Source organism: Ictidomys tridecemlineatus, chromosome 2 (genome assembly GCF_052094955.1).
Source record: "Ictidomys tridecemlineatus isolate mIctTri1 chromosome 2, mIctTri1.hap1, whole genome shotgun sequence".
In the NCBI taxonomy this organism is placed as follows: domain Eukaryota; kingdom Metazoa; phylum Chordata; class Mammalia; order Rodentia; family Sciuridae; genus Ictidomys; species Ictidomys tridecemlineatus.
In genome coordinates this window covers 72,222,265-72,234,618 of record NC_135478.1, presented here as the reverse complement: position 1 = coordinate 72,234,618, position 12,354 = coordinate 72,222,265, and the positions used below count along the sequence as shown (strand labels likewise).

Below are 12,354 nucleotides of genomic sequence, written 5' to 3'. Positions count from 1 at the left end.
ATCTACATTCTGATGGCAGTCATTTGGGGTTCTGTAATAATTCTCTGTACTTTCCTATTTAAAATATCTGAAAACAGAAAATAAATGCTTTTTAAAAGCTTTCTACTCTGTATGCATGACAATAGAACAGACTCATAGTGACCTCTTGTGATGCCAACACTGTTAGAGTTAACATCACAAGTCACTGTGAGCCTGAATACTAAGAAGTCAATATTCCTGGCAGAGAGGTGAAGCTCACCTTCAAAATAGTGAAAGGCAGATCCTCCAGGGGAGCTTGGAGGGGGCATGCCACGTTCCGGGCTGACCTGAAACACAACCAGAATTACAGATCAGAAAAGGCCAGTGAGATTTCAGACCGGTTCGTCTAGGCAAGGTTCGCTCTGCCAGCTCAATATCTGTACTTGAAGTCCTCGTTCAAGCCTCACCTCTTCCCTGAAGCCCATTGTAGTTATAGCATTCTCTACTACATACTGTATCGCCAAAGTCTTTGTATATAGTCATATATTTATACTTGATTACTGAGTTGAATTTTTCCTATCTTTTCTCCATTAGTCAATTATGTACTTCTTTTTCTTGGTGCTGGGGGACTAAACCAGGGCTTCAGACATGCTAGGCAAGCACTCTATCACTGAGCCACACTTCCAGTCTTCAACTATATACTTCTTCACCAACAAACTCCCACTCAGAATAGTTTGACACCCACTACTATGAAACAAATTCTTCCCAGGTGTGAAGTAACTTACAAATCTTAAAAAGGATAAGGCAAGCCTCTGCATTAAAGATAATTCTAGTGAGAACCTTTCATGTTTCTTTAAGTTTCCTTAAACTACAGACAAGGGATATTTTCTTTACATGAGCATTGAATGAGATCCTTCTCCCCTGCTCTTCTCCCAGGAGACCAGCCCCACCTGAGAGATGCTGGAAACACTACTGGTTTTCCTTTTTAAGGTGCCTTCCTGACAGACCGTCAGCAGATTGCTGGGGAGGATGGAGCGGAAGTCATTGAAAGAACGCCTTCGGACACCTTCCAGCTCTTCTGGGACTCGCAGGGAATGAGGAAGGACTTTGGGAAAGAGCTTCGAGAGGAGAGACTCTTCTGTGTTGCTGTAACGCCCAAACGCTCGAGAGATTCCTATCAGGCATGGGATTGCATACTTGCAAAGGTATTCTAGAAGACCAAGTGACAGTGTTATGATGAGATAGCTACCTGTGAGAGAGCCATGCTGTACCAACTTGTAATATTTCACAACCCACCTAACAAATGTGAAGGTTCAGAACGAGCCATAGTATTAGGGTCAACCCCAAGGGCTAACCAGTGATATTTCCAACCCATCATTAACAACTTCAGACTATGTTTCCATTACAGCTAATCTCTTGGAAGGTCTTGATATATTCATGATACATTCAAATCAATAATATACTTAGGTCATATTTTCAGGTAGGTACCTTAAATTTAATTAATATATTCATATCTCCTTAGGATCATATTGGTAGCCTTATTTACACTAAGGAAAAAACGATCTTTGAAAGTCAACTAAATAAACTACCCAAATATTAGAGGTGAAAGAATTCAGATTCAGAGGCCTTCTTGTCCAAGGCTAACCAGCATTTGTATACAGAACTGTGCTCATGACTCCATGTGCCTCTCAGTATATTAACCCACAACAAACGTAACCTAATACATAAATACCAAAGAACAGAGAAGAAAAACAAAGAATAGGAAAAAACAGAAAAGAAAAGCAAAGACTAGAAAAAAAACAATGCAAGGCAAAGATGAAGATGAAGATTAAAAAAAAAAAGAAAAAAGCATTTAGATCTATAATCATACCTTTTTCTTGAATCTCCAAGGCCTGGCACATTCCCAAAAGGACATGTAAAACCTGCAAAAGTGCCTCTAAAATCTGTAACAGTCAAGGGAACAATTTATTAAAAAATCAAATAAGCAGCACAAAATTAAATCAAAATTCAAAGGAGCTTTAGGTATGTATCATCTTGACTTAACCCTCCACTGTTGTCAAATGGTGACTTCAGAGACAGAAACCCTGACTCTCTAGGCAAGTACAGAAATCCTTCTAACAATGTGTCATGAAGTCCTCCTGGGGCTTGTACGTAGCAGCCCTTAGAGCTACTCCTTTCTTTATATTCACTAAATAGATGATTAGTGTCCATATAATCTCTTTTCATAGCTAAATAGCCCTCATTCTTTCCTATCTTATTCCTTCTGATTAAAAGTTATTTTTATGACACTAATTGTCTGCTTATGTTGCTACTACAGTCCAACTTGTCATATCTGTCTGAAAGTGTAGTGCTCAGAATAAAATATATTAATATTCCAGGAATGCAGGAACTCACCCAGAGTAATCAACAAGTTAAACACATGAACAAACCATTAGCTTTTTAGTAGCCACTTCATGGTGCTAGCTCAAAGACCTTACAGATAAATAAAATGCTTAAATCCTTTTCATACGTACTACTCTACAGCTATGAAACCTCTACTTCTGCAGTTATTTTTAATTTTTAAATTTATCCCCACAAAAGTTCATAGTATTAATGTTAGCTTATTGGACTAGTATTCATTTCCCAGCTTTGTGCCTCTACAACTGAAATCAACTTGCTTTTTACATCTTCACTCAAAATACTGGCTCATTTTCCGGGCTGAGGTTGTGGCTCAGTGGTAGAGTGCTTGCATCACATGTGAGGCACTGGATTCGATTCTCAGTAATATATATAAATAAATGAATAAAATAAAGGTTCATCTAAAAAAAAATACTGGCTCATTTTCCTCCAATGGCTGGAGGCAAGCCATTGGAAGTTCCTGCCAGGCCAATATTGCAATCATCTTCTGGGGAAGTCCTTCAGGTAGATGTGAAAACCATATGAATCTGGCACTTAGGCCATATAATTGGTCCAGAATGTCAAGAGAGGTGCTTGACCAATGTTTTCGTTGATAACCCAAATTTCCTTTATTTTCCTAATATTAAATAATGCTGAATAACCTGTAAAGGTCTAAAAAAAATTAATAGAGATTGAGTACCCCTTATCAAAATGCTTGGGACCATAAGTGTTCTGGATGTCAGACATTTTCAGATTTTGGAATACCTGGATGTACATAAGGAGATTTGTTGGGGATAAGACACAAGTCTACACAAAAATTCATTTGTTTCATGTATACTTAAGGAAGATACAACCTGTACTTTTGCCCATTTCACATATTAAAGTCATTTTGTTAGCTGCAATGTTGATCTTTTTATTTTGATAAATGTTATTAATAGACCCTAAACCTAAAAATAAATGAAGAACCTAAATTAGAACTGAAAAAACATCACTAGTTTGGAACATTTAGCATGTAGGAAGGCAACTAGGCACTCCTTGGCAGAACCTAACAATGGTAACATACAAAAACCAACTTTATGAAATTTTAGGAAAATTAAGTTAAGAAAAAAGTTTAAATTATGGTGATATTCTTTTTTTAAATTTTTTATAGTTGTACACAATAACTTTATTTTATTTATTTATTTTTTTAAATGTGGTGCTAAGGATTGAACCCCGAGACTTGCATGTGCAAGGCGAGCACTCTACCGCTGAGCCACAACCCCAGCCCCAACATTCTTTATTTATAAAGGAGGGAGGGAAAGGGCTGGGGGTTAGAACACCTCCTTAGCACCCTAGCACCCCCTAAAAAAGGAAATTTGAAATACCTGCTAGTAACATTTCCAATAAATTAACAAGAACTAAAAAAAATGTCTGGGCACTGAGAAGTAAAAACTACAGAGAAAATTCACTCTATGAATGACTTCAATCCCTAACCTAGAAGAAGGGAAATGAGCTACCTCTGCCTTTTTCTGCCTACTTCACAGTGTTTTGAGGAATGCTGAATATTGTAAGACTCACCAGATCTTTCAAAACAAAACAAGCTGAAAAATACTAAAAGCAATCATGAAATATTTTTTAGGTCTGTTATTAATCATACGAAAGGAAACCAATCACACTTCAATTGCCACCCCACCTCCCATCACTTTGGAACTCTTTTTGATCTAATAGCAATGAACAAGTTATCACATGCTTACCTCATCCCTAAGTGAAGGGTCCCTATAAGCCACATCAGAGAGCAAAGTAACCAGGCAAAAGCTAAAGCTCTCTGCAACTGGAAGCGCACCTGAAAGATATGAAGACAGGAATCAGATCATTAGAAATAAGACACTGGGCCACACCTGCTGGCCATCCAATTTAGTATGTTCCTTTTCACATGACTTGCCAAGGTATCACTTATATCAGCTGCCCTCAATCAGAACAGATATGGGCCTAAGGATTTGCTAAGAAATACCTCTTTCTTTTAGCAAAATACTTTGGTTTAGTAAACTTAATGTTTCCTGAGTTAATTTACAGTTTGAGATTACAGAGCCTACTGGAACTGTGAGATTTCACATTTTATTCCCTTCCTAAACAAAAGTGAGAAATCAGTCTTCATGTATGAGATGGTACAAAAAAACTATCAAGCACATATTTTTTTTTTTTGAGAGAGAGAGAGAGAGAATTTTTTTTTAATATTTATTTATTTTTTTAGTTCTCGGCAGACACAACATCTTTTGTTTGTATGTGGTGCTAAGGATGGAACCCAGGCCGTACGCATGCCAGGCGAGCGCGCTACCGCTTGAGCCACATCCCCAGCCCTCAAGCACATATTAATATTACATTAACCCGAATGAAATGTTGATTACATTTTCTATGTTTTGACAAATAGGAAAAATCTTAATAAGAGCTTCCAAAGATTTGCTCTAGAGCTAGGAATGCGACTTGGTGGTAGAGTGCTTGCCAAGTAAGCAGAAACCCTACTTTAAATCCACAGTACCATAAAAGATTTACTCTTTTCCACAAAAGCTTTTTTGTTTGTGTTTGGTCCTGAGAATTGAAAACAAGGTCTCCTGCATGCTAAGTATAAACTCCACAACTAGGTGACACCCCCTAAGCTTTTAAGTTCTTCCACCACTAAGCCTCCTACCAGGAAGGTTCTTAGGAACCCTCAGCACTGGAGGGAGTGCTCTGCCTAAAAGACCTATGCAGTCCTTTTACCAAGAATACTTTCAAATGTTAGAAACAATGCCAGTTGGTTCAATCATGATGAAATATATAGTCAATTTTTTTTTTAACTTGTAGATGGACACAATACTGTTACTTATATATGTTTTTATGTGGTACCAAGGATCGAACCCAGTGCCTCACATATGCCGGGCAAGTGCTCCACCACTGAGCTATAACCCCAGCCCCGTAGTCAATTTTAATACTGAATCAGGATATATAAGTACCCACTGTTTTATAGATATATTCATAATACATGGCAGAAGATTGTTACACTTGGAATTTTAAGATGTAGTTCTGGATGGTTTTCAAACTTGAGTGTGTGTTGGGGACTTGTTAAAACGGCCTATAAGCCACCCCCAGAAAGTTCTGGTTCAGTAGAGATCTAAAGTAGGGACTGGGAGTGTGTATTTCTGAGGTGATGCTGTTGCTTCTGATCTGGAGTGACATTTTGAGAACTGCAGATATTAACTCCAGCTGTTATCCAAAGGTGCTATATCAGGCCTCACAGAGGCAGATTCCAAAGAAACTTCAGTCTTACACATTATGAACCTTAAAATGCTGGAGGCCTTCCAAGCAGAATTTGGAGCCTTGGGAAATAACAACGAAATAACATCAATGTTACTGGTACTTAGTACCAAGCATGGCACACAGTGAACCTACATGAATATTTGGGAAGGGACAGAAGAAAGATAGTAAGGAGAGAGAAAGGGAAAGAGGGCAATAGATAGGAGAAAAAGCAAAGACTATTACTTTCACTTTGGCCCCTAAAAGAATATTAAAATAAAATACAAACTAAACAGAAACACATATGAATTTATTCCATTTCTAAAGGTACAAAATTTAACTGAAGCTTAACAACAGCAACAAAACGATAAAACTAATTATAATGAATATTGTAGCTGAGTCTGCATCATTCAACTCACCCTTTTGGAAGAGCTTCAATGCAATGTGGAAAAACCTCCCTTCAGAAGTGAGTATATTAATCTAAGAGTTTAGAGTAAGGTTTGAGGATGAGCAGGTGATCCAATTCCAACTAATGACAAGTTCTTACTCTCCAAAGAGCACAATGGAAAGCTGCCAGGCCACCTGCCTTCTCCCTCCTTTGCACACCACACTGGACAGTGGTGAGTAAGCTCAGCCCACAATGCTGCAGGCAATTAGTTGTTCCACAGCCAGGCGTGAGATCAATCAGAAGTATCCTAACTGGTATGTTAGTATAAATAAACATATGATCCCTAAAGAAGCTGAACATATTTTCCCTTGTATTCAGGGAAAACGTTGCATAAATTTACCTCTGCCTTTCCGAGATGTGCTTTCTTCTACCCAATAAACTTTTGGAAGTCCTTTGAGAAGTCGAAGAAGATAAGGAACCACACAGTCTTTGTGCTTAAAAAAAAAAAAAAAAAGTTATAGTTAATAAATGACTGGTAGCCTCTTTCGCATAGATTAAGCTCAAAGCAAAGCATATCCACATCCCAAGCATCTCAAAGATTCTCCAGGGATAATATAAATCAAGTACAAAAGCTCACATGGCATCATACACTTTGTTTCCACATAGCAAAGTCCAGAGAATGTTATATAAGCCTATACTGTAAGGGCCTAAAAGAAGCGCTCAAACCTGCCCTTTGCAGCTGAGTGTCCAGGCTGCTTGGGTCTTCTCTGGGTGATACACCACTATGAGGGCTTCTCCAGAGGAATGTATGTGTACACAAAGTCACCTTCAGTGAGATGGTTTCAGATCACCCAAAACTCATCTACAAGCCCTAGGATAAGATCTTTGAAACTACAGAGAAATTTACAATCACAAGTTTCTCAATTTACTTTTTGTTGTTCATATCCCTTGTTCTCTTTGCCTCCTTTTAAAAGCTCTTCTGCTTCATTTTTCTTCTTATTCCTCTCAAGTTTTCATTAACCCAATGAAAAAATTACTTTCCTCAACCAAATGAGCCAATAATACACAGCTTCGTAATCTTCCATCATTGTTTTTTTTGGGAGGGGGTTATTGGTAAGCATGCTCTAGAGAAGGAGATTTGAGGCTCGTAATATATTTTTTAAAAATTGTGATGGTTTTAAAAACAGCTCCAAGTTCCCACTCAAAGGGGGAATCTAATTCACTTCCCCTTGAAAACTGGCCACCTTAGTTATTTCTTTTAGTATATATAGAAACTAGCATAAATGTAACTCTGACTTCAGAGACTAGAAATGACAAGGCAACTTACCTGGTTCTTTCTCAGGATACTGGGACTGTAATACAGATATGATGTTGTGACAAGGCCCATGCCACATGGAGAGGCCATGTATACAGAGGTGTTCTGGCTAAAAGACCTAGGATCAACCCCCAGGTACGTGCATGAATAAGCTTTCACATAATTCCATTACCAGCTTTTGACCCTCCCCTTCTGACACCCAACAGAGTAAACAGTGACTCTTCTGAGGCCTGTCTAGATTGCAAATTCATAAGCAACAAACAAAAAGAAACAACAAAAAATGATAGTATTAACCCACTAAGTTTGGGGAGTTTGTTATACTACAATAACCAACAGACAGAATTTTTCTTTAATAAAAAACAAAACAATTTCTCCTAACTGATAAAATACAGCTGGTAGGATCCTAGAGAGTACACAAAGCTCCAAGGGGCCTGCACTACTCGGCTCCTTGTGGCAGAAGTGGCCCTGGTTGGCTCTTCCCTAAATAAACTGTGATGGCTTTAGTAGCATGTAGTGAGTAAAATCACCTCCACTACATTGAGTCACAGTTGCTGCCAGGTTAGCCCATGGACTAGACACAAGGAGGCCAATGCATAGCCTATCATGTAAGGAGGGTAAGGAATATAAATATCAGGTGAACCAAGATATAGCTGGTCCCTAGGGTATTCTCAGGAGTCAGACAAAGCATTCTGGATTCCTTTCCTAGTATCCATAAAACCAATGGACTTTCCCTAGAAGCGTAAGCAAATTATATGATCCAAAGGACAATGTCATATGCCATCTAGAACCCTCCCAATCCTCACTCAGAACCAGAAATACACCAAAGGTAATTTGTACTCCTCTCTTGCTGGTCATCTTAAAAAGTCCAATACGAGTACAACATCATGGGGACTTATAGATAAATCTAACAAGTAATGTGTTTGACAAGGATATTTTCAACCAATAAACATTTAGATGACAGTAGTTTCTTGTATTCTTAAAAATATTTTCTGCCCTCTATATTCTTTTTATATTTAAATAGGATTTGGCAAATAGAAAAGTAGAAATGATTTTCTTTCTTTTCATGTTAATAAATATACAGAAGAAAAATAATAAATGCAGTTTATGCATCTCATTTTGGTTTTTCATGTGACCTTCGTCAGGCAACTTATTTAATTATTAAAAGCTGAACTACCAGGTTCCCTGTGGATAAAATAAATGCCAATAAAATGTTTATTTTTTCAAATGTATAAATACTTTGTCAAAAAATATTAGTGCTTATTGGAGTGAAATTTCTAGGACATGCAAGCTCATTTCTTAGATAAATCTAACATCTTTATTTTCCTAACAGCATGATTGAATTTACAATTTAAAAAGTGATAGTGATAAAAATAAAACAATAAATAAAATATTCCCAAGTTTGAGGCAACTTTAGTGAGACTCTATCTCAAAATAAAATTAAAAGGGTTGGGAGTGTAGCTCAGCGATAGAGCACCCCAGGTTTAATATTCAATCCCCAGGACTGAAAAAGACAAACTCCCACCAGTTGCATGTTTCCTGCTGCTCCCTCCCATTTAACCATGTTGATTAGGTGGAAATGCATTCTTCTAATATTCCATTAAGTAAATATAAGCAGATACAAATTTAAATGCTCATTATACCCCCTCTACACTCTAGAAACTTAAAATTTAGTAATAAAGAGTTACCTGAAGATCAGATTCAATGAGAAAAATGCCCAATGCAATTACTGCATCTCTTCGTCTTTCATCTAGTTGAAAGATCCCATGGAAATCTACTGGGCACATGCAAAGCAACTTTTGGACCTAGAAAATAAAGTTAAAAAAAAAATATATATATATATATATATGTACACACACACACACACTCTCTCACACACAAACACACACACACACACATACACACATGGCTGGAGAGGTAGAGTATCCCTGGGTTCAATCCCTAGTACTGCTATATTAATTAATTAATTAAAACCAAATGTGTAAAACATGGAACTATATACATAGAACACAGTAAAGCTCAATAAACAGTATTCACTGTTACTGGGATACGCCCAAACAGTGGCTAGCACAAGGCAAAGTAGGCAATATGTGAGCAATGTACTGAATAAATGGGAAAATTAGATTTATCTTCTAAACAAACCAATAGTAAATGTCTGTCTTTAAGGGACTGAAGACAGCACAGGTTATGTCCATCTTGAGAAGCACCCATCAAAGTATTAAGAAAAACCAGGACCCTGACTTGCTGTTTTGTAATAGCCTCAATAAAATGTCATATCATCTACACTCATACTGTTGTAGTGGCATGTTTTAACAGTGTATCAGTGTATTGCTTGGGGTTTTCCCTGAAAATTCAATTAATAAATTACACTGTAATTTTTTAAAAGAAAGAGGTTTGCTTTTGTTACCTTAGATTTTACTTTTTTTAAATTGTTACCTTAGATTTTAAACAGGCAAATACAAAGGTATCACAAAGACTTGAAAGCATCTTCTGAGATGGGGGTATAGTATGCACAAGGCCCTTGGTTCAGTCCCTAGCATTGCAAAGGAAAAAGGAAAAAAGAAAAAAGAAAAGCATCCTCTCATATAAAGAAAGACAACATTCTCTGTTCTAATAATTTTCCTTCTAGTAAAGACTGTAAACAAAAAATTAGAAACTCAGGCAAAGATCATATAGAAATGCATCTATCACCATGTTATATACATATTTACAAATAGGAAACAATCTAAATACTCAATATTAAAAAAATAGTGATTGAACCTGTGAGAGGCCATCCTCGAATGTGATTTGAGTTACCTCCCTGGCTGGGTGAGAGGCGCTTAGACAACTGTTTAGAGCCTTCCCTACCCTTTTCCAGGTCCAAGGGCTTGTCCATGCAGAGGCGTGCCTGGCCACTGCCTTGAAGACCAATCGTCACCCCTGATCTTGGGATGCTGCCCCCCTTAACCTTCATTGGATGGAATTTTCCCTGGAATTTTTTGTTCCCCAATAAAAGCCCACTCCCTGGCGTGTTCTCTCTCTCTTGCTAGTCTCTTCTGTAAACCTCGCCACCACATTAGATGGCTGGAGGCAGGAGCTAGGAGAAGCCATCCTGGAGCTGGTATTAAAGGTAATGAGAGTCTTGTCTCTTTAATTTAAAACTCTCTAGCAATTCCTTATGAATCTAACCTTCTTTCATGAAGCCAGCGCTGATCGCGTGGCAGATGAACCACTTGTTGTAATATTAAGTTGAAGCATATGAAAATGGATGTTCAACCATTTCTTGACTACAAAAACAATGCTTTCATAAAGTTCACTTTTTAAAAAAAGTTCACTTTCAATACCAACTGAGCTATATCCCTAGGAGATGAAGTTCACTTTTAAACTGGGCATGGTGGTACACAGCAAAAGTGAGGCACTAAGCAACTCAGTGAGATCCTATCTCTAAATCAAATACAAATTAGGACTGGGAATGTGGCTCAGTGGTTGAGTGCCCCTTGAGGTTCAATGCCAGGTAGCAAAAAAAAAAAATCACTTTTAACATTACAGCCACTGAAAGTGGCATTTGCTATATAGTTTAGATCTTGAAAGAGCCAAATTCCCATGCACTAAAGTTTGGTCCCTAGGCTATCAGGAGATAGTAGAACCTGTAAGAAGTGTGGCCTCGTATGAAGTCTTTAGGTAACTAGGTGCACAGACTGGAAGGTGATTATGGAATTCCAGCCTCTTCCTCTCCCTTTTACCTCCTGGCCATGAAGTGAGTAGTTTTGCTCTGCTACATGTTCCTACCATGATGTACTACCTCACCACAAGCCCAAAACCATAAAGCCAACTGATCATGAACCTCCAAAACTGAGCCAAAATAATCTTCTTCTCTTTTTGACTATTTCAGGTATTTTTTAAATAGTGACAAAAAAACTAACAGAAAACAGTGATGAAAAGTTTACTAACAGTGGTTTTTTTTTAATAAGCAATAATATGAAATAATGTTCTAAGGGTTCTATAAACCCATGAGAGGAATGATCTTATTGTCAAATACAGAAAAAAAAAACCTACTAGAAAAAACATATCAAAATGTTAAGAGTTTTGAGAGGCAGGGTAACCAGGGGTTTTATTTTTTATTTATTTTTCATAAAGTGCTTTTTTGGTATTTTTCAAAACGCTTCATGGGAAAATATTCCTTATGTAATCAGGAAAAACATTCAACAAGTTAAAATAGAAATATGTACATCTGGAAATAAATCCATGCTTTTAATTACTACATGCTTAGACAAAAAAAGCATACAGTAACAGATTAGAAGATAAGGCTAAATCTCCAATTTTTTTCAGTGTTCCTCCTTCACAGAAGGAGAAATACAATAAGAAGAGTGAAATATTTCAGGGATTCAACCACTTTGAAGATTTTTACCAGAAAATAATCTTACATCTTGAAAGAAAGAGTAAAGTCCTTTGGGAAGAAAAAAATTTTTTTTTCCTGTACTAGGTACTGAGTCCCGGGGTGCTTTACCATGGAGCTACATCCCCAGTCCTTTTATTTTTATTTTGAGACAGAGCCTCACCAACATGCTTAGGGCCTTGCTAAGTTGCTGAGGCTGGCCTTGAATTTGCAATCCTCCTGCCTTAGCCTCCCAAGTCACTAGGATTATAGGCATGCATCACTGCTTCTGGCTTTCCAAAAAAAGATTAACAGGAATTTTTATTTGTTGATTTTTACAGCCTTAGCCATGCCAGGCAAGCACTCTACTACTGAGTTACACCCCAGCTCTAAAGATCTTTAAAAATATCCTTGCAAATTAAAAATCAAAAGAAAGAGAAATCAAAACAGAATGAGTCAATGAGATTCAAACAATGTTATGAGTCAACATCAAACCAAACTGGAAGGAAGAATCCAAGGTCCTAGCAAACTCTATGTCCTTTGCCCTGTCCTGTGCAATCAATATCTTGCTTGAACACACACCAGACACACACTAAACCACAAACCTAGGAGGTAAAGTAATGTACTAAGACATAGCACAGAGACTCAGAAACTTGTCAAAAGTGCGTAACATGGTTATTAAATATAGAAAAGGTATTTTTAAAAAAGACAACTCAT

The 12,354-nt window shown here is 37.4% G+C and overlaps 1 protein-coding gene across 2 annotated transcripts in view; it reads right to left on the bottom strand.

Annotated features, from left to right (window-relative positions):
• Pi4ka (phosphatidylinositol 4-kinase alpha) overlaps positions 1-12,354 on the bottom strand; it is a 136,306-nt gene that overhangs the window by 100,873 nt on the left and 23,079 nt on the right. For both annotated transcript variants that reach the window (XM_078038827.1, XM_005334488.5), the window contains exons 2-7: positions 8,972-9,088; positions 6,372-6,465; positions 4,068-4,156; positions 1,829-1,901; positions 909-1,168; positions 239-305 (exon numbers count right to left, since the gene is read on the bottom strand). In XM_078038827.1, coding sequence (XP_077894953.1) covers positions 239-305; positions 909-1,168; positions 1,829-1,901; positions 4,068-4,156; positions 6,372-6,465; positions 8,972-9,088 — 700 coding nt within the window. The remainder of the gene's footprint in view (positions 1-238; positions 306-908; positions 1,169-1,828; positions 1,902-4,067; positions 4,157-6,371; positions 6,466-8,971; positions 9,089-12,354) is intronic.